This window comes from Culex quinquefasciatus, chromosome 3 (assembly GCF_015732765.1).
Source record: "Culex quinquefasciatus strain JHB chromosome 3, VPISU_Cqui_1.0_pri_paternal, whole genome shotgun sequence".
Lineage (NCBI taxonomy): Eukaryota > Metazoa > Arthropoda > Insecta > Diptera > Culicidae > Culex > Culex quinquefasciatus.
This window is the reverse complement of record NC_051863.1, coordinates 82766956-82787291: the sequence shown is the minus strand read 5'-3', so window position 1 is coordinate 82787291 and position 20336 is coordinate 82766956. Positions and strand designations below refer to the sequence as shown.

Here is a 20336-nt window from a genome sequence, read left to right as displayed (position 1 = left end):
TTCAATATTTTTTGGAAAAGGTTGTGATTCTTCTCTGATAATCAACATAATAAACTAGACTTTTTATGTTTTTAACGCTAAATCGGATGCAATCATTGGTTTTTGAACAAAAAAAGTAAAGCTACTTTTTAGCAGCCGCTGTAGGTACATTTCGTGACGTTGCAACGCAGACTTTTACGAAAAGGTTGTTCAACTTCAGTTCGGAAATTCTCACTGCTGTATCTTTGTGAAAAATTTACCAAGTTTGATCTACCCAGTTGCATTAGACGGTAAATTTATCCTATTTTCAGGATATGATCAGCTTTGGAAAAATGGTTCCTGAGCACCAGAGATATTTCGGGTTTCCGGTGCTTGAAAATACGATATTTCGGTTTATTGCAGTTTATACTTCACTTACGTCAAAAGTCAGGGTTATAAATGTTGGAATGTTTGTAAAAGTAGGTATTACAAGCCTTAAACTATACCGAATCCAATCAAAACATCTATTTCGCCATTAAATCAAGTTTTAACATTTTTCCGCTGGTAAACTAGCTCGGAGAATGTGTCATATTATAATTATTGTTGTTAAATATTACAGTGGATTCTGGCCGAACCAAATTCAACCATATTTCGGGACAACCAAAACGTGTGAGTTTTTTTTTGCATTGCGTTGTGTAGTTTTTGTGTATTCATTAAAGCGCGTTGTTCCTCGAAATAACAAAAAGATTAGATTAGTTTTAGATTAATCAAGTTAGGTTTAAGTAGCTCGATTGTGGGTATTTATGTCATACTGCTAAGTTTGTACTGAATTACATTCAAAATTACATTTAATGTGAAGTTTGAGAAATCGATCAAGGTTATTTGGATTTGAACAGTAGTGGTTGGTGATAGTTGAAATAATACACCGCATATTCTTACATTTTATTATTTATTTCTTTTAACGAATTTCGCTTTTAGATGTATTACAATTTAGAAGTGCTTTTCATTTGTATGTTTATAATATTGTGAATTATGTTAAGTGTTACATTCATTTCAGTGCTGTACATCATTTCATTCCTGGTAATGGTTATTTATAATGCTTTTTTAATACTTGTCATTTTTTACGATTTCGTTTAACATCAATACTTTTCCATTTCTTGATTCAACTGTAAATACATATCATTGATGGTGATGCTCGAAGCATCGGATTTTATTCAGTCAGTTATACAATTAAGGACAATACACTGCATGCAATTTGTTATCATTTTATTCGAAGTTTCCATCCTGGATTTTATTTTTTATAAACGAATTTTATGAAAACATTCATTGAAGGATACAAATCGTGCAAATGTTGGTAGAAGCTAGGTTATTTTCGGATATTTTCGGCAGATTTCATTGAATTTAGTTAGAAACAGTTTGCATATTTGTAAATATGGTAAATAGTAATTTTCTATCGTTTCATTAAATACTCCAATACTCTGATGCTACATTATATTAAAATTTGTAGTGAAAACTGATATGCTATACGACTCGTTTTAATAAAGCTTTTGCTGCCACGCAATTTGTATACCCTAGTAATGCGTTTGAATATTCATTGTTAAAATAATAACTTTCCTAAATCAGGATGGACGACTTAATTCGTTGTGCAAGTGGTTGAAAGCGTATGTGCAAGTTAATTGGGAGGGGTTTCTGAGCTAAATCATGAAAAGGCAATGTGCAAATGTCACTGAAGTAGTTGGGTTAAAGTAGAAAATTATAGATAGATGAATTTGTTTGATTCTTAACAGATACATATTTGATTGCATTCTGAAGCTTACAGTAGAGGTGTCATTTAAATAACTTGTAAAACAACAATAACAATCATTTTTCTAATACAGTCTAACTCATAACGTGAATGTTTGTGCCAATCGTTAAGTCCTTTAACAAAACATTACCGTCCTTGTGATAACACAATTTAGAAACAGAGTATTTAGTTATAGATCAATAACAGGTAAGACTAGACTTAGTTCTGAGTAGTTTTAATGTTTGAACTATTAGTAGTTTATTTGTATACCTTAAAAGCTAGATTGTTATTATGCGTGCTAATTTGTTTTATATACTACAAGAATAACACATCATTGAAGAAAAGTTTAGAAGATAAATTGTAGTGACCTAGAATGATTAGGTGGGTGTGTTTAACAACTGAATGATTTGGATGTTGTTTTTTACCGTTGATTTTGGTGTGATAATTTACGATTCCAGCATGTTGATTTTCTCTCTTGTTACAGAAAGTTTAGAGAAACTCGACTTGACAAAATGCATGTTAAGGGTAATGTTTAGAAACTAAACTGCAATCATACAAATTTTTGGCTTTGATTGAAATGCATCATCATTTTTATGTTGGTAAAACATAAGATTTACTTTTCAATGACGGTAACACCTGAGACACATTGAGTGTTATCAATAATGATTCCAGATACCATACAGGGGAGCACATCTTGCAAACAGTTTCGGTTACGCTCTTTTATGAAAATGGTCGATGAATACTATGAGCCGTAATTTCTAACCCTAGCCTACAACGTGAAATACTAAAACATTGTGTTTAGTACTGATTGCCTCCGTAGCTGTTATTTTGTGGTGCAGCGAAAGGATTGCGCGGAGCTCCGCCAGGAACATCTAGTGCTCCTCCGGTAGTTTGATAAGTTCCGTATCCATTGTCAGCATTCTGGTTGCCAATCTCATTTAGTCGCGTACTGGACAAAGCTCGTGGAATTGGATTGCTAGGAACTCCGTGAGGAGCCAAGTGTGCCATTTCTTCAGCCACCTTCAAATATTAACCAAAATTTCAGCTTTAATCACTTCAATTGAAACTTGTGCCCAAAACATACCTGGTGAGGATCTTCAGTGGTTGGTATTTCCGAGATGAAACCTTGCTCTTTTCGATAGAAGTTGATGAACACAAATGCGGCAAGTACAAAAATACAAATTACACCGTAACCACGGAAGGTGGCCGTTGTTCCGAAGTAGTTGACAAACATTCCACCAATTACAGCTCCACAACCTCTTCCGAGTCCGTGATGCAGTCCTTGGAGCACTCCTGTTGAAAAAATATATATGTTATAAAGGAAGAATTTATAGAACCTTTGTGAACTCAATACCTTGGGCCGAAGCTCTTAAATGTTGGGGCGTATTGTGAGCAATGTAAGAGCAACAGGCAGCCCAAACTGCAGCGTGGGTAATGCCTAAAATTTAGAAAACAAATAATGCACCTTCTTTTCATTTTATAACAAAGCAATTTACCTTGCATAAACTCAAATGGAAGAACCCACCATGGATTTTTCAGATAGGAAATGTACAAAAATCTCAGAATATTTCCAACCAAGCCAAGGCAAAGAACCTGTTTGAAAATAAAAATAAATTAAGTTTAAATTATCATGAAATCTGTATAATATACCAGAAAATGTAAGCGCCTCTTACCTTCACGTGGCCAATTTGGGTGATCAAACGGAAGCTGAAGAAATACGCAAAAATTTCCGAAATGTGATTAATGACGGAAGCAACGCCAAACAGGGTTGGGGATCCACCGTAGTCTTGAAGGTGCCAGAACAAAAACGTAAAGATGAGTCCAATACCGAATCCCATAAACCAGGCCACAAACAGAAATGAGACGCATTTGAGATCCTTGAATTGCCTTAAGACGGTGACCCACTCGGGCATTTCACGTGTTGTTTGAGCGAACATTTTAGTCTGTGAAGCAAAATAATCATAAGGGTTAAAGTTTTCAAGGATTTACAACAGCAGTATACGCACTTGTGCTCCCAGAGCTTGCGGTGGAGGAGCCGCGCTGGCCATGCCACTGGAAGCAGCCAATGCGGGAAGCTGCAACTGTTCGGCCAACTGATTTTGCATTTGCTCTTCATGAGTAGGCTCTGTGGTAACCTTTTCTGTCTGAGGTTCTTGAGGTTCCTGTATGAAACGTGTTAGGATAAATTCGGACCATCAATAAAATCAATCAATAAATGGTCTATACAAATAACTTACCGAAAAATCATATTTAAAATTAATTTGAGTTGCAGAGATTAGGGCAGCACCCATCAAAACGGAAAATGTGGCAAAGCAAATGGAATAATTTTTCTCTTGTTTTTCCGGACCGCAAGGGTGATCAGGAAAGCCGTTGAATGATCTAGAGCTATACCCACGAAGAACATCGCCAAGCCCCATCCCAACGAACCGAACATTCTTTGATGCCCGTATCGATCGGCATCCTCTCCAAGAATCGTAATTACTGCCGAATCAGCAAGTGTAATTGCTGGAGCACTGAAGAATTCGCCGATAATAACGAGCAACAAGAGTAAGAAAAATGCTTTTTGAATATCCTAAAATTAAAAAAAAGATTAGTAAATTCAATTTAAGTTTATGAATATCCCTATCTTACAGCAGTTCTGTACACAATAGACGAAAATAGTGGAGACACCCAGTCACTGTGCAATTTCTCATTAAAGTTATTAGCATAGCTCACACCCAACGGGGATTGTCCGGCTGCAGCGATTGGTCGGGCCGCTCTTTCCACTCTGAACATAAATCAAAGTTTTAATTTATCCACATTCGAGAACACCAAAATTCCCACCTCGAAAAATGGTCCTCCGGCTCGGTATACTTTCCAAACGAAGCCTCCTCCAGCATGCGTTCGTCGATCGAACGCTTCAGTATTCGTGGAACTTGAGGCGTACGAAGCTCAAAGTCGGTTGCGTTCTTTCGCTCGATGCAGCTGGTTGCCGGCGGTTGGATGAATCCCAGAGGCAACGTAAAGATAATCCAAGCGGCCAACGAAGCGAGAAGCAGCATTTTTCCCTTTTTACAGCTGGCGGAAAAAAAAACGGTTGCAATCACAGTTGAACAGAACTTAAAAAATGTGACCATTGCCATTACAATTACATTGTCATACAAATTAAAGCATTTTTGTATGACCCAATCTCACCCCTGATGACGGTAAATCATAAGTAGCTTTAAAAATATTTCTAGAGTTTTTTTAAAAGGTCATATAATAGGGGTGCCCAACCTTTTGGCCCTGCGGGCTATCTTTGGTTTTCCGGAAGCAGTGGCTGGCCGAACCATTCTCAATTATTATTTTTAGTGACGAAAATATAAAAAAAAATCATGGAAACTGGCTGGTACAAATTTTATTTAAAGTTTTTTTATTTAATAGCTTTGAATTTGCAATGTTTTGAATTTTAGATAATTCTTAATGGTAATAAGGCCGTTGCAAATATTTTTCAAAGTTTATGTTCCCCTCCCCCTTCAAAATTGGTCAGAAAAATCAGGGGGCAAAAAATATTTTTTCTAAAATCTTCAAAATTTTAATGAAAATAGAAGTCAAATCAACTTAAAACAATTTAAAACGCATTGGTCTGCATTTATATTCATATTTAGCATGTTTGGACCAGATTAAAAGAATTTTGAATTTTTATGAAATTCCAATGTATAGCACCGCAAAAACTTTTTTTTTGCAAAAAAATAAATTTTCGCCAATACTTAGGTATTTTAGCCGGTATATAAGCCCGGGCCGTGGTGTAGGGGTAGGCGTGATTACCTCTCACCCAGTCGGTCTGGGTTTGATCCCAGAAGGTCCCGGTGGCAAATTTTGAGACGAGTTTGTCTGATCACGCCTTCCGTCGGACAGGGAAAGAAACGTTGGCCCCGGACTAACCTCATGAACATTTTATTCTTAGTAAAATTAACAATATGGTACAAATTTCATTGCATTAAATAAAAATAATAATTTTCATCAAGGGTCTCAGGAGCCAGTTATTGAACCTTTTTCAGGGGTCTTCACGGGTCGGATCCGGGCCGCGGGTCGGAGGTTGGGCACGCCTGTCATATAAGCTTTTATGTTTCATATGTTTATAGGACCTGTTAAAAACAACTCTAGATTTTTAAAAGATGTTTTTGGGCATAACTTTCGAGCAGAACTACCTCAATTTAACAGTTGTAAAATTAATAGAATTTGTTTTTGTTGTAGGAACTTCATTTTCAGCAAAGTTATACCCAAAGTTGTACAGTCTCCAGTTACTGTTTTGACTAAATAAGTCAGTGTCAGTGCGATTTAAGTTTGATTAGATAAATGAGGTTTCAATTGTCTAAATTTTGGAAAATGTTTTGAAACCGAGCAAATCATTTTGGACATATCTCATTCCACCCCAATGTCACTTCAACAGTAGGTTTATTTTTATTTTTGTTACATAGTTACTTTGGCCGTTGCAAATATTTTTCAAAGTTTATGCCGCCTCCCCTTTAAAGATAGCCTGAAAAATCAGGGGGCAAAACAATATTTTTTCAAAAAACTTCAGAATTTTAATGAAAATTAAAGTTTAACCAACTGAAAACCAGTTAAAATGCATTTTCCCGCGTTTATAATCATATTTAACATGTTTGAACTCGTTTGAAAGTTTATTTTGAGGAAAAAAAAATCCGTCAATACCTCGATGTTTTTAAAACTAATGATTGGAAAGCAACTGTACGCCTGTAAAAATCATTTTAAAACGCTTTTTTCATCCAAATGTTGAAACCTAGGCTTGTAATTTCAATTTTTATATTTTTTTGACCCCCCTCTCCTCGACTTTGGTCAGAGCCGAGGGACATAAACTTTGAAAAATATTTGCAACGGCCTTATATGCCATTTGAAAAATATGTCTCTGAACATGAATGTAGGATTGGATAAGTCCGTTGCAGAGGTGTTTCATTAACTCATTTATGGGACTTCAAACCGAGTTCAATGAAACCGTTTCGACTAAAATCGGTTCAATAAGTGCAAGTAAAACTAAGTACCGTCAACTGGGGCGAATTGGGACACATGGGGCGAATTGGGACAGCAGTTTTAACCATGTTAGAGCACAATATTTAGATTTTTCTGGTTGGTTTCGGATAGAACAGACTCAGACCAACAAAATGTGTACATCCATTTCCAAATTTTAAACCATTAAGTGCTCTAAACACTGCTGTCCCTATTCAGACTGTAGTCTCGATTCACCCCAGATGACAGTATCAATTTTGGTCACATAAATTTACACAAACACACTAGGGTGGTCCAAATCCGGGCTACATGGGAAAATTTAGAAAAACTTTCCCGAAGACATCATATTTTTAAGATTTGTTGCTAAATAGTTATTAGCTTCCGAAGGTGACCATTTTTGGGCAGGCCGGCTCAAAGGGGTAATATTACAGGAGTATTGCCATACAAGCACGTGAGTTTAATAATAATAGTTGCAAGGAAATTGTCATTTTTGGAAGCTTATAACTTTTAAGCAAACAATACTAAAAATATGGTGCCTTCGGGAAAGTTTTTCCAAATTTTATGAAGATTTTAGTTCCGAAAATTGATAAGAATTGGATAGTTAGTGCGCCTTCCAAGGTAAAAACTGAAACAATTGCTTTTTTCTATACATTTTTAAGATTTACTTCAAACTTCAAGGACTTAAAGGGAAGGGTTCCCGTGGTCAGAATGAGCTCAAATTTGGAATTTAGCCTAGTGACGGGTCAATCTTTGTTGATCGATGTGAATGAAAGAGGGACTACAAGGTGTTTTTTTTTTAAATAAGAAGTTTCTTTTCCAATCATAACTTTGAGCCTTACTAGCGAAATTGTACATTTCCCCTTATGTTTATTTTACTTACCGATCGGCGTAGCTACCCCAGAAAGGTGCGGACAAAAACTCCACAAACGGTCTGGTTCCGATGAGTAGTCCGCACTGGCCAGGATTCATGCCCATTTGCTTGAAGTAAACTCCCATCAGTGGAAAAAGTGACCCGAACGCAGCATAGAAGAAAAAGTAAAAGGTTTTCACGGGAAGCAGCTCCTGGTCCACGGATCCGCACAGCATCTCCAAAATATCGGACTTTCCTCGAATCTTGTGCGTCGCTTCCTTTGCTTGTGGGTAGCTGAAGAGGATGTAAAGAGCAATGTGATGTGTGCTAGTCCGCTTATTTTTAAATAATTTTACGTACAGATTAGGATCAACCTCTCCCATTGCTTCCGGGTCCACCATTGGCCTGGCGACCCCTTGAGGTTGCATTGGAATGTTTTGTTGTTGTTGTTGATTATAATTGCCATATTCATTCCCACCGTAATCGTTATTTGAGAATGGCTGCATTTTTAGGCTGAGCAATCAATAATTTGCAGCTTCGTTTCACTAACAGATGATTTTAGGAACCTTGTTCACCACTGAGTACTCAACAGCCGTTGTTAGTTTTTGGAGATTTTTTACAACCTTGGTCTCATCGCTAGTACATTATTTAAACAAATTGTGAGTACGAGTTTCGATGGAAAATCACTTTTCATTTCACTAGAACCAGTGACATAACATATGCAGATTAGGTTTTTGTTCTTGGTTTAGGTTCTTTTCCAATAATCTGACACTCTTTTGTAATGTTCTGCAACGCGTATCGAATCCCAAACTCTTCTCAAAGCTTTTTCGACCCAAAATAACTTTTTAAATGGTGTAATCTTATAACAAATGAGATATTTGTAGCAGCTTGAAAAAGTGAATTTCACTAAGCACAAAAGGTACAGGATCAATAAGCACAATACTTGAAAAGCTTTCCCTGATCGATAAATCCTGCGAAATATATCGTTTGCATTGCGCATGACCGTCGAGCACGTTCTTGGCTTTGACAGCCAGTACTGTCGTGGTGACGGATTTTTAAACTGTTATTTGGGGTGAACAGTTTATTGAGACGCTGGTTAAACGGAAAATCTAAAGAAATTACATTAATTTTAAGGCCAAAATGTCGGTGAAATAGGCAAAATATTGTTTTTCTTTTTTGACAAGACTGCTCGCCGGGTCCCCAAAAGATTAAATATCATCAGTCGTTGCAAAACCAGGATACGGATTTTCTTTTTGATTAAAACGCTTAAACGTATTTACTTATAAAACAGAATTTATTTCATTATTATATTAGCTTAGCACTAAACACTACATCTGCTGGGTTTTATCTGGCGAGTAACTTAGCAATAAACATAATCAAAAAGGTGTCTTCAAATCTCGTTCAGTCAAATATGCGAGCAATTCAGTATTCGTTTTACAATCGAACAAAAGCTTGATTGCATATGGTGTTGCCTTCGAATATGTTGTGTGTATGTGTAATTTTTATCTACATAGTTGAAATCCAAAAATATGTACCAGGTGTCAGATTAGGAATGGTATATGGCAAACTGTCCGTTTTGCATCTTAAGGATCTATTAACTATAACTTAGACTCTTAACATGATGATAATTATAATGAAATCAAACAAATTGCACAGTTGTACAAAGATAATAATTTAGTTACAAACAAATTGCAGCAAACTGAATCGATTGGTGTGAAGACGTTTGAAAAAAATATCATTTAGTTGTAAATAAGTTTTAGTAAAGGTGCCAATACAAATGCTTTCCCAGGAACAAAAGTTAACAATTGTGATTATGGTAGTTCTACAAAATAACTTCCAAAAACATTGTGAATCATGTATTATTTGAGGGTGTGTTGGAACTCTTGTTCAATTTTGAAAACATTGTTAATTTTTAGAGGTTTTATGCAAAATATCCTATAAACATAGGAAATTCCATATCTTATAGGACCTTTTATTGAATAGTGACCATTCATAAACCACGTGGCACGTGCCCCCCCCCCCACCCCTTGAAGTGTTCACGTGGATTATGAATGGTCCCATATAAAACGGCAAAAACTGCTGTGTCGCTGTCTGCGGAGTTTAAAATTTTTGGATTTGGAGAACATATGGTTTTTGCATGATCCTTGAATTTATTTTCATGTTTAGTTTTGTTGTATCTTTTTTACAATCTTACCTCTTAATGCATGGCAATTTTGCGGTTATCGCGAAACTAATATTTAAAAATAATTGTTTCCTGGATTTAACTTTTACAATTCTCGCATAAATTTTCAAAAGGTCCTATGCACATCTACATAGTGAACTCATGGCGCTTAGGTTGTTTTGAAAAAAAAAAAAGTAATCTAGAATGTATGGTTCCAATGTTTAAAAATTGAGGTTTGGATGAAAATCTGAATTCTTGAATGTTTTGATAGTCAGCCTTACATAGTTTGAGCTCGATTAGAAAATGCGATAACGAGTCAGCTTGGGATGGAATGACCCCTACAACTGATTGAATCAAATTAAAAAAAAAAAATAGGTAATATTTCGATGCCTCTGTGCTCTCTTCTACTATGTTTGCTGGGATTACTACCTAGTTAGCATTAGAGAGCAAAGAGGCATCGATTTATTAAAATGAGGTTCTATTTTGTTTAGCGAACTAATGCATGTATGCAAAACTATTGCATATTCAAAACTAAAACTTGATTGTAATACGTAGACCATAAAAGTGTAATGTTTGTAACGAAAGCGAAAAGCACTTGTTTGGTATTACGAAATCTCATTTTAATATTTTGATTTTGCCGTAACAATGTTTCAAGAAAGCCGTTGTATAAAATGCACTTCTAAATTTGCACATAAAATAGCACCGCACAGCATGGTGTTCTCAGTTGAAATCATCATTGATTATTATTGCTCAAGATTCTTTTTTATTTTATTTCTCAAGCAACAGGCCAAATTATACGCATTAAGAATACATCTTGCAATGCTTTTGTTTAAATCATGATGTATTAATGGATTATATATTAAAGATAATTAAAAAAATCAATCAGTGTTAAAAAAATGAACTTTCCGAATTAAGTACGAATTAGTTTTTTTTATAATTTGAAGTGTTTTCTTGTACAAAGAAGTTTTATGCTTGAAATACTTAAAGGGGATGTCATTTCAAAAGGCTCCACATAATAAAATGAATAATCAATGAATAATTTCATCTGAGCCATTTCATTTATCGTAACAGATTTTCGATTCATTCACTGCCATTTTACACGTAGCAATCCCGTAATGCGGGAAGTTTCTTATGTACATGGGACAATCATGAGCAGAACGGCAGTTTCCCTGCTTAAAAATATTGATTCGAATTATATTCTAATCTATACGACAGTCTACTCACATTTCAAGTGGGTTCTTAGTATATTGTTTTAAGGAAGTTTTCCAACATTTATGCTAAGGCACTGAGGTTTTCAATCTTAATCAATGTTTAGTATGGAACTCAACAGTATTTTCCCATGCGTCTTGGGCTTGCATGTTCAGTAAGTACTTCGGACACTCATTGGTTGTCTTTTCGGTGTACAGACAACGCTCTACGCTGGGACGACTTTTTTATTCGTGGCACGTTTCTTTTCCCACTTGTTGACCATGTTCAATGGGTAGCACAGAACCGCTGAAATGGTGATGAGAGCTCCGCTGATGTAAAACGACACATCGTAGCTTCCCGTGAGGTCGGTGAAAAATCCTAAGGGAATGTGGGATGAAGTTTAGTTGATACTTGGGGTATCGAATGTATGGTTAACACATTACCTGCAATTGGCGCACCAATAGCTGCCGCCAGTCCTTGGAACAGACATAGAATACCGAATGCATTTGTTAGTTTCTCCAGACCCATCAAGTCAACAACAAGAATTGAACGCAGTGCCGAGAAGCATGCTGAAAAATAAAAGTGGGGTTGTGATTTTTTGAAACTTTTCAAACTTACAACAATTATTAAACTTACCAATGGCAAGTCCAAATATGGCCGCATACGTGAATTGGTATGCTTCGGTGATGTAAAGACCACTCGCCATCGTGGCAAGTCCACCCATGGTGATGGCCACGTTGTTGAGATGAAGCGCGTTAACACTTTTGAAAGAACTCAGGAAGCCACAAACGATCCTAGCAATTGTGTTGGAAATACCTGGAATCGTGAAAAAATGTTAGGATAAATATTTGATCCTTGAATAATTGCAACATTTCAAATTAGGCTTACCAATAGCAGAGACAATATAAAGAGCTACGTTTGAGTCCATTCCTCCGGAGGTGGCCCGCTGGGAGATGTACATAAACGGAACGAAAAAGCCCATCATCGTGAAGAAACCACTCACTGCCAGCAGCATAAACGAGGGTGACTTTAGCAGGGTCATGTCCAACATGGTGGCCAGCGTGCGTCGCACGGCTTCCGGGCAGATTTTGCATGACTGATCCTCGGCTTCCTCGACATCGGTGTGAGTTGGTAGTCGGGTAACAGACATGTGATAGCCCAGGGACGTAGTCGACTGGTACTGTGGAATACGAACGAGGGATCCGGTGAAGAAGATGTCATCTCGATACATTGGCCGTGTGCCGTCTGTCAGAGTACCACGTCGGCTACCTTGCCGCGATCCAGCTTCATTTGGCCTTCGGCCAGATACTGTGTGACTTCGCTGTCTTGCGCCTGGTGCAGAAGTTGGAACAACTAGAGTCGTTTTCTGTTCTCCGGTGAGCAGAGTTCCATTTTCGGTTTCTTCTTCTTCTGCCTCTCCGACAGTGTTGAGCTCGTGGTGAGGAATTGGGAACCGAGGAGCGTGGATGGTGTCTTCCGGTGTCATCTGGCCAGCCAGACGCTTCTGAATTTTGGACAGTTGTTCCAATTTTTTGGTAGTGGTTTGAATATTTTCGTGAGTAAGTAACCCTGATTGGTTCGATGGTCTACGCTCGAGATTGTGACCACTGCCTCGGAATACTTCAGCAGCTGTTGGATATTGCGTGTTTGGACTCGCACCCATCCACGTGTTGTGAGAGCTGTTTGGCACTGAGTAGGCAAAACGTCCTTCTGGCAACGGTCTGGTGTAGACGACAGGAAGTCCATCTCCCAAAAGTGATCCCTTTTCAGCCGGAGTATCTTCATCCTTAGTCAACGTAACGGTGATTGGCTGAATAGGTCTGAATATGCAACCAAATAGAGCACACAGCAAAATAATGGCAGCTTGCACCAGAAGAGCTCCTCTCCAGCCGAATTGAGCGATCAACATCGAACTCAACGGAGCAAACACAAAAGTACCAACACCCGATCCACAGAGAGCAATTCCGGTTGCCAATGCGCGCCACTTCTCAAAGTAATATCCCACAGTGATTACGGACGGAACATAGATAAAACAGAATCCTATTCCACCGATGACACCATAGGTAACATACAGGAAACCCAGACTTTGTGCATAATACGACAGAACAAATCCAATGGATGCGATAACGGCACCGATAATGGTTACCGGACGAAATCCCCAACGATTCGCCAATGCGCTAACGAAAGGTCCAGTCAGCAAGTAAAAACCACTTAGAAGAGAACTAACCAATGCAACCTGGAAAATAAAAATTAAATCGTATTAAACTCAAACTCATACCCCTATTAATCTATAACCTACCTCTGCTTTACCAACGCCAAAATCTAACCGGATGGGATCTTGGAACATTCCGGCGCTGAACACGATACCATCAACCACGGTATTGCACAGAAAAGATGCTATCATCACTAGCCATCCCCAGCCTCCGTCCGGAGGAACGACAACAGAGGTCGTCGGTGGTTCCGCATTCTTGGCCTGTTTGTTATCGCCATTCTGTACCTTTTTGGTGCCATTCTCCCCGTCCGGCTGCTTCGTGGACATCTCTATCGCGTTTTGTGGAGCCATCTGCAAGGTGAAGGAATGGGTGTGTGTGATCAGAATAGCGTAACCGACAATGCCACCTGAATTTGGAGATAAAAGAAGCTTGTCAACCCAACACATTTGCGCCTTTGGCGGCGTGTTTAACTATTTCATCATTACATGCTTGCTAATTTCGTTTCCAAGAAGCGGTACATATATGGTTGGCAAAATTTTAAATGTTACACGATAATGGACTTTCTATGCAAGAGCAATTTTAAAGCCTTTACGGGGAGTACAGTTAGTCTGTTGATACTAATCTATGAAATAATTCGTAGATCTTGTAAAAATTTGGCCTATTAAGCAATATATATCAAGATAGATACTTAGCCAAAATGACAATAATTCTATTTTTAATGAATTGTACCATTTTTACTGAAGAAGGACAAAAAAATGTGGTACCGAGTTGAGAATTCCAGCAACTTGATCGGTACTGAGCGAATAATTTTTGGTTTTTTTCCGAAAAACAGTCGGGTTCTAACCCAGGTTTATGTTAAAATTTGGACCTGATCAGAAATCATTAAACATATTTTTTTATAAAGAAATATTTTTATAATTTTAATTGAAAAATTTGTTGATGGATTTCTCCCAAAAAATTGCACTCCTGGAACTCTTTCTTATATTTTGACATTCATTGTTTTCAATAGCGGATAATCACCTGTGTAGTCTTATGTAATTTCTTAAGCCACCGTCTGCATTGAATTACAAGAGGCTAATATAGAAAAAAAAAAAACTGCCGGTAAAGCCGGCCACGTCTGAAAGTCAAGGCCAAACGATTGGGTTTAATGTACGAGCTCGTTACCGTAATGGGGAGTTTGCACTAGACAAACATGATTTGAATTTAGCGTGTTTTGGCAATAGCATGCGATTTAACGTTTCTTTCAATACTTACATTGTAGGGTTAGGTTTATATTCTGTAGGAATTCAAAATGCATCATATCAATCGAGGCTTACGGTTATTGTGTTCTGTTTCGTTGGCACACGCATGAAACTTTTCAGACTTAATCTTGGTTGGTTGATTTTGTAACTCCAGTGTAAACAGCTTATTGCTGTATCATCAGATTGTGTGGCTGTTCTTCTCGGGTCATGACGTCAAATGATTTTTTTCCGTTTTGACGAGTAATAATAACGCTTGTTATTGAAGAAAGGTTCGATACTGAAAGAATGTTCGCTTTGACCATCAAGTGTAGATATTCAAAGGGTTGTAGGAGCCAGCGATGATGGAATTTGAAACCCTTTAACGATTTTTGAAGTAATATTTTATGTAAAACCTAGTTATTGTTGTGTTGAAATTTAGACTGCAACAACTCAGTAAAAATTATTTCGTTTTTAATTTGCCCTACAAACAATAAAACCATTCCAGTTTATTCTCAGGGTAATGGAGACGCATGGTATAGCGTAGCTTGAGTAGGGCCATTTTGAGGACCCGGAGTCAGAATCAGAGTCTTCAAATTCTTAGATGCTAAAGTTCGAGTCAGATTCGCCAAAACTACAAAGGGCGGAGTCCGCTAATTCTCAACAACTTTGCACCTGCACCTCTAGAAGCCGGATTCGGAGTCGATTGAAAATAAACCCGACTCCATAGCTCTGTTTTGTTCGTACTCATCAATTGAACTTATACTTTCATAGGATTCAAATGAAATTGGGAAGCAAGAACCATTTTTGCTGGAAAAAATTGTAATCACATTTTCGATTTTGCACTTTCGAAACTACTTGTAGATACTTAAAACTTTGGATACTTCTTAACTAAGAGTGTAAACTTTCGATTTAAAAAATAGTGCACATGCTTATTTTTGGGATTTGGCTCAGTACGCACACCGGAACAAGTCTGCGAATGCTCACAAAAAATATTAACGCGCCCATCAATGCGTTAAATTAGTTGTTTATTGCGTTTTAATTGTATACCTTATAAATCAGCTATCAAATGCAGTATAAAGGACACTTTCAAAAGTAAGAAATTGTCGTCTGCAAACGATGTCGACCGGATTTATTTCTTTTTAGCACAGCAAAAAAGGCAACTTGTTCTCAAGGCAATCGAAATTTTTTAACAAGCCGATTCTTAATATAACCAATCAAGGATGAAGGATGTGGGAAGTGAAACGAACGTCGCTCATTGCGTTATGTTGTGTTGTATTCGAGTAGTGGCCGGAAAAGTGACCAACCTGCCGCCAAAATGAACGACTCACGGCTCGCCGTTTCGGTAGAATTGAAACCACCTCCGTTGTTTTGTTGACCGCTGATGTTGTTTGTGCGCTGCTGAAGCGACGAAACAACTCTCACGTGCCCGAGATTTTTTCGGTCATGCCGTGGCGCGTCGTACGGTGACTGTATGTTGGTTTGATGGGCGCCGGTGTGGTCAGCCGCTGCGTCACATATCCAACTTTTTGACGGGTTTACCGTACCCCCAGAACAATTTTGGGCCAACCCAATCTTATCGCACTTGCCTCTGATAGGATTGCAGTGCTGCTGATAAACGGAAAGATAAACAAATACACGCTCCCAAAATTGTATCTTTCAATTATACACCCGTTTTAAGGCCCCAACTCTGGGCACAAATTATTAAACAAACAGAAGGCACACGTGCGAGCGAAGGAGAGATGTTTATTTGTTCACTTATCAAGGCAACATTAGATTTATGTATTCAAATTGTTCTGACGTAGATTTGACATCTTTTGCACAAAAAATTCTTCAAACTGCAAATCGCACGAAATCCTTGAAACATAATGGAATGCAAAATAAAAGCTCGAAACGACAATTCAAAGTGATTTCTAATGACGGAAGCGTAACTTTAATGGACCGACCGCAGGGGAGTCACGACGGTGCGTCACCCTTGGAAATCCTTCCGGATTTGTTTCGAATATTTTTAAGCTTGCATGTTGATCAGCGTATATCACTAAACCAAAGAACAAAACAAAAAATATGGTAAATCAGTTGAACCAAACTGCGCTGACCCTAGATTTGATCGACTGCATGGCCAATCTAACGTCAGTGGGCAAATTTCGTGAATTGATTAACCTTTGAGTCCGTGATTCTCTCTAATAAATTATATAAAAAAGACAAAAAACTAAACCGAGATATAAATGTTTTGTACACTTGCTGGGATATCGTAAGAAAGACGAAACACAGCTATTACATATTATCTTCTGTCTTTTAACATTTGTGAGTCCGCAACTTACAACCAAGATTTTAAGAGATTGGCAATTTTTTAGGAAATTTCAGTTACATAAATAATATCTATGTAAGGGCGAGTCCACGAACATAGCATACTCCTTTGTTAGGGATGTCGTTTGGACCCAACAAAATGAAGGGTGAAGCATTCCATTTGGTCAAATGGTCAAACCTAAAGAAAATGTTCATTTTCATCCATTAAGATCCTTTAAAAAATGAAAGCCCAAAAAAAATCTCCAATTCACATTTATTGAAAATCTGGTCTAAATTCATGTTGCTGCTTTAAGATACTTTCGAATTTTGAAATGCGCTTAGTTTAAAAATTTTGAAGTTTTCAGCCGTTTAGTGTGTGTGTTGCGCGCGCGTGTGTGTGTGTGTGTGTGTGTGTGTGTGTGTGTGTGTGTGTGTGTGTGTGTGTGTGTGTGTGTGTGTGTGTGTGTGTGTGTGTGTGTGTGTGTGTGTGTGTGTGTGTGTGTGTGTGTGTGTGTGTGTGTGTGTGTGTGTGTGTGTGTGTGTGTGTGTGTGTGTGTGTGTGTGTGTGTGTGTGTGTGTGTGTGTGTGTGTGTGTGTGTGTGTGTGTGTGTGTGTGTGTGTGTGTGTGTGTGTGTGTGTGTGTGTGTGTGTGTGTGTTTTTTTTTTTTCAGCGTTATTCCACTTGGTCGTCGACGAGAAAGCATCGCCTACCTGTTAAACAACTTTTTAAAATCAGAATTTCCTTTTGCTGCCTGCTTCAATAGTTTTAAAATAAAACGTAGGGCTTTTCCTATTGCAATCCAAGTCGAGCTTCTCATTCCCATTAGCCAATCAGAATTAATTGATTTGAACTAATGTGAATTTCCAAAACAAATGTAAATTTTCAAAACTGATGTAAATTTCCAATGAATCTAATGGGAATATACATCATTTATCATGATACCTTTTGGTACATGATTAATAATGTAAATTTACAGGAATATTTTTTTCTGCGTATACTGCGAGAGCGAGATCAAAAGATCAAATAAAAAGAAGGATTTAATGTTTCGAAGAGTTAAAAACTCTACCTACTTTAAATTTAAAAAAAGTTTAAAAATTTAAATTACGACTCGCAGTTTTCAATTTGAATGAAAACATGTTTTAAAAAGCAAAAGACACCTGTCGAATTGTTTTTCAATCACAATTGATTATTGACACCTAAACTACCAAGCTCTAGAAAAAGGGGGAATTTGTATGGAAATTCCCCTTTTTCTTGAGCTTTAGAGTTTAGGTGTTGATGCAGAAAAAAATAATTTTAGATTGTTTCCAGCTGATTGGACTTCTGTTTCCATTAAAATTCTTAATTTAAAAAAAAGTTTATCCCCTGATTATTGAAAACATTAAAAAATATTTGCACGGCCTTATTTAAAATTCAACTTATTAATAAAACAAACCTAAAAAAATAAAACAAATTCTGACGAATTTACAATGCATTTTTTTATCCGATGATGTTTAATAAAATGCTAAAATCAAAAAAATTATTCATTTAAACCCTTAACAATTTTGAGAGAGTGGCTTATGTTTGAAAGAATGTAAAATATAAAAAAAACTACATTTTTTCAAAGATCTGCTCAGTTATGAAAAAATGCAATGTTATTAAAAATGTTTGGTAGAAGCTATTGAACAATCCGGAATTTTTATTTAAAACAAAAAAAAACAGTTTTGCCTTTCTGCTTTCTTCTTATGTTTGTTTTACGTCGAAATCAGAATAACATATTTCCAAGGGATTACACAAAACAAATAAGGGACCATCCATAAACCACGTGGACACTTTAGGGGGGGGGGGCATGGCGATTGTCCACGATCCATACAAAAAAGTTTATTTTTGTATGGACAATTGTCCACGAGGGGGGGGGGGGTAACATAGTCCCAAAAAAGTGTCCACGTGGTTTATGGATGGTCCCTAAGCTTCAAATTGCATTTAGATCTCAATTTTAACTAACAATTCTGTTTAACCAATCACTTGCCCTGTTAGCAGGTTCTCACTGCTGCACACAAATTAAACGATTAATTGATCCCCACTGATCTTCAATTGCCCTATAATACAGACTGGCCAAAGAGCGTGCGAGGGTTTAATTCTATTACTACCGGACCGAGCGGCACATCACGAAAATGATAGAGCCAACTAAACTAAACCAAATTGTGAAAGGTTCAAATTTTCTGATTTATCACTTTATTGCTTTCCCAAAAGAGGCCATTATTGCCGAATTAGTGCCAAGTCTAACCTCGGAACTGGTGTTGGGTTGAGTCTCGTGTCCGAAGTCAAGTGCGTGGGCAAAAGACGAGTGAAAGAAATCCACCCAACGAAGGAGTGAACAGAGAAAATGTGTGTTGGCAAACAAGCGTTAGTATAATTCCATGCATAAATTACCTTTCAGTCTCTTTACGCTTCCACCGAAACCCGGTGTCAACCAGTGTGTGGCCAAGCTGTGCTCTCTGAATCGGATTATCCAATTGATGGTTTTGAAGGGTGTATTTTTTGTGAATGGAGCTTTTGAGTTGTGCGTATTAGGCGCACATGTGGCTGAGCCGGCGCCTTTGATGACGATGACGATGACGATTTTGATCTGGCGCGTATTTTTTTTCGCTGGAACTTTCACACGTCACTTAGTTCCGACACGCTTTTTTAATACTGCGCCCGTCGTTTCGAAGGTTGTTCGAGCACTGAGGCAAAAAATATGCTAATTTACAAGCTCCAAAACGTGTTGCGCAAAGCACTCCGCTAAAGCCACCTAATCCATTCACTTAATTTCCGATTCTTTTTTGGCGCACAGCACAGAATGATCATGAGTGCACGTTAAAACGAAACACCCTCGGTTGCACTTGGCAAGCTCGGGAATCTCATTAACTCGAAGCAACTTTAAATGTTCTCTTCCATTCACTATCGCGAGGAAACGCAACTCGCACAACGTGTAGATAAAATAAACGCACACTCAAAAAACAACGAAAAAAAAACCACTACAAGATAGCACACACCTCTAACCCGAAATTTCACAACAGCCAAAATTCGTAAAAGCTGTTCCAATAGGAACCGGCGTCCTCGTCGTCGTTTTTGGTCTGCTTCGCCGAAAGAAGTAGTAAAGTCAATAAAAGGTAAAAAAAAAGTTAAACTGACTAAGAAATGCGCGCGCGAGGTCCAAAACTAAAAACGAGCCCACGACACCACCGAACGAACGACGTTCCTGGGCGACTATCAAAGCATAACTGAGCTCCGACGGGTTCGTACGGACGAATATTCTAAAAATAAGTTTCGAAAAATATGTTCAACATCGCGCAACAACACATCCACAGTGCCACGAAGAAACCACGATCGGAAACCCGAAGGCACAGTGAAAAAAACACGCGTCCAAGACCGGAGTTGGAAGGTTGATAAGATTTTCGTTACGGCTGATAACGGTCGTGACGGTTCAGCTGGCGGGAATATTTCATTGCATTTCTTCAAAGTAAGTAAAAATTTGGTTGCGCAACTGTTTTTGTTGCAAACTTGTTATTGATTTTCTCTCTGTGTATAGCGCATCGAGAAGTAAATTAATAATGGGGTTCCTAAAGCCATTTTTCTTATATATATTTAAACAGTTTTTTGGCATCCTGTAAATTCAAACCAATGTCTTTTAAGGAATTGTGATACATTTTAGACGATAGCTGAGAATTAATA

At 37.7% G+C, this 20336-nt stretch overlaps 2 protein-coding genes across 2 annotated transcripts; both read right to left on the bottom strand.

Moving 5' to 3' along the window:
• Positions 1-890: 890 nt before the first annotated feature.
• Positions 891-8528, bottom strand: LOC6033990 (major facilitator superfamily domain-containing protein 6). The gene is given in 11 exon segments (XM_038263463.1): positions 891-2761; positions 2826-3034; positions 3096-3179; positions 3238-3334; positions 3415-3903; positions 3979-4103; positions 4106-4313; positions 4373-4508; positions 4565-4798; positions 7608-7871; positions 7938-8528. Coding segments are annotated over 11 exon segments (2214 nt in total). The 5' UTR covers positions 8084-8528; the 3' UTR covers positions 891-2539.
• A 2249-nt stretch (positions 8529-10777) lies between these two features.
• LOC6033989 (monocarboxylate transporter 3) lies at positions 10778-19911 on the bottom strand. The gene is made up of 6 exons (XM_001844325.2): positions 19053-19911; positions 13226-13489; positions 11815-13162; positions 11563-11742; positions 11370-11495; positions 10778-11304 (listed from the first exon to the last, which is right to left on the bottom strand). The coding sequence occupies exons 2-6, from the start codon at positions 13487-13489 to the stop codon at positions 11153-11155; spliced, it is 2070 nt and encodes a 689-aa protein (XP_001844377.2). The 5' UTR covers positions 19053-19911; the 3' UTR covers positions 10778-11152.
• Between the last annotated feature and the right edge of the window lie 425 nt (positions 19912-20336).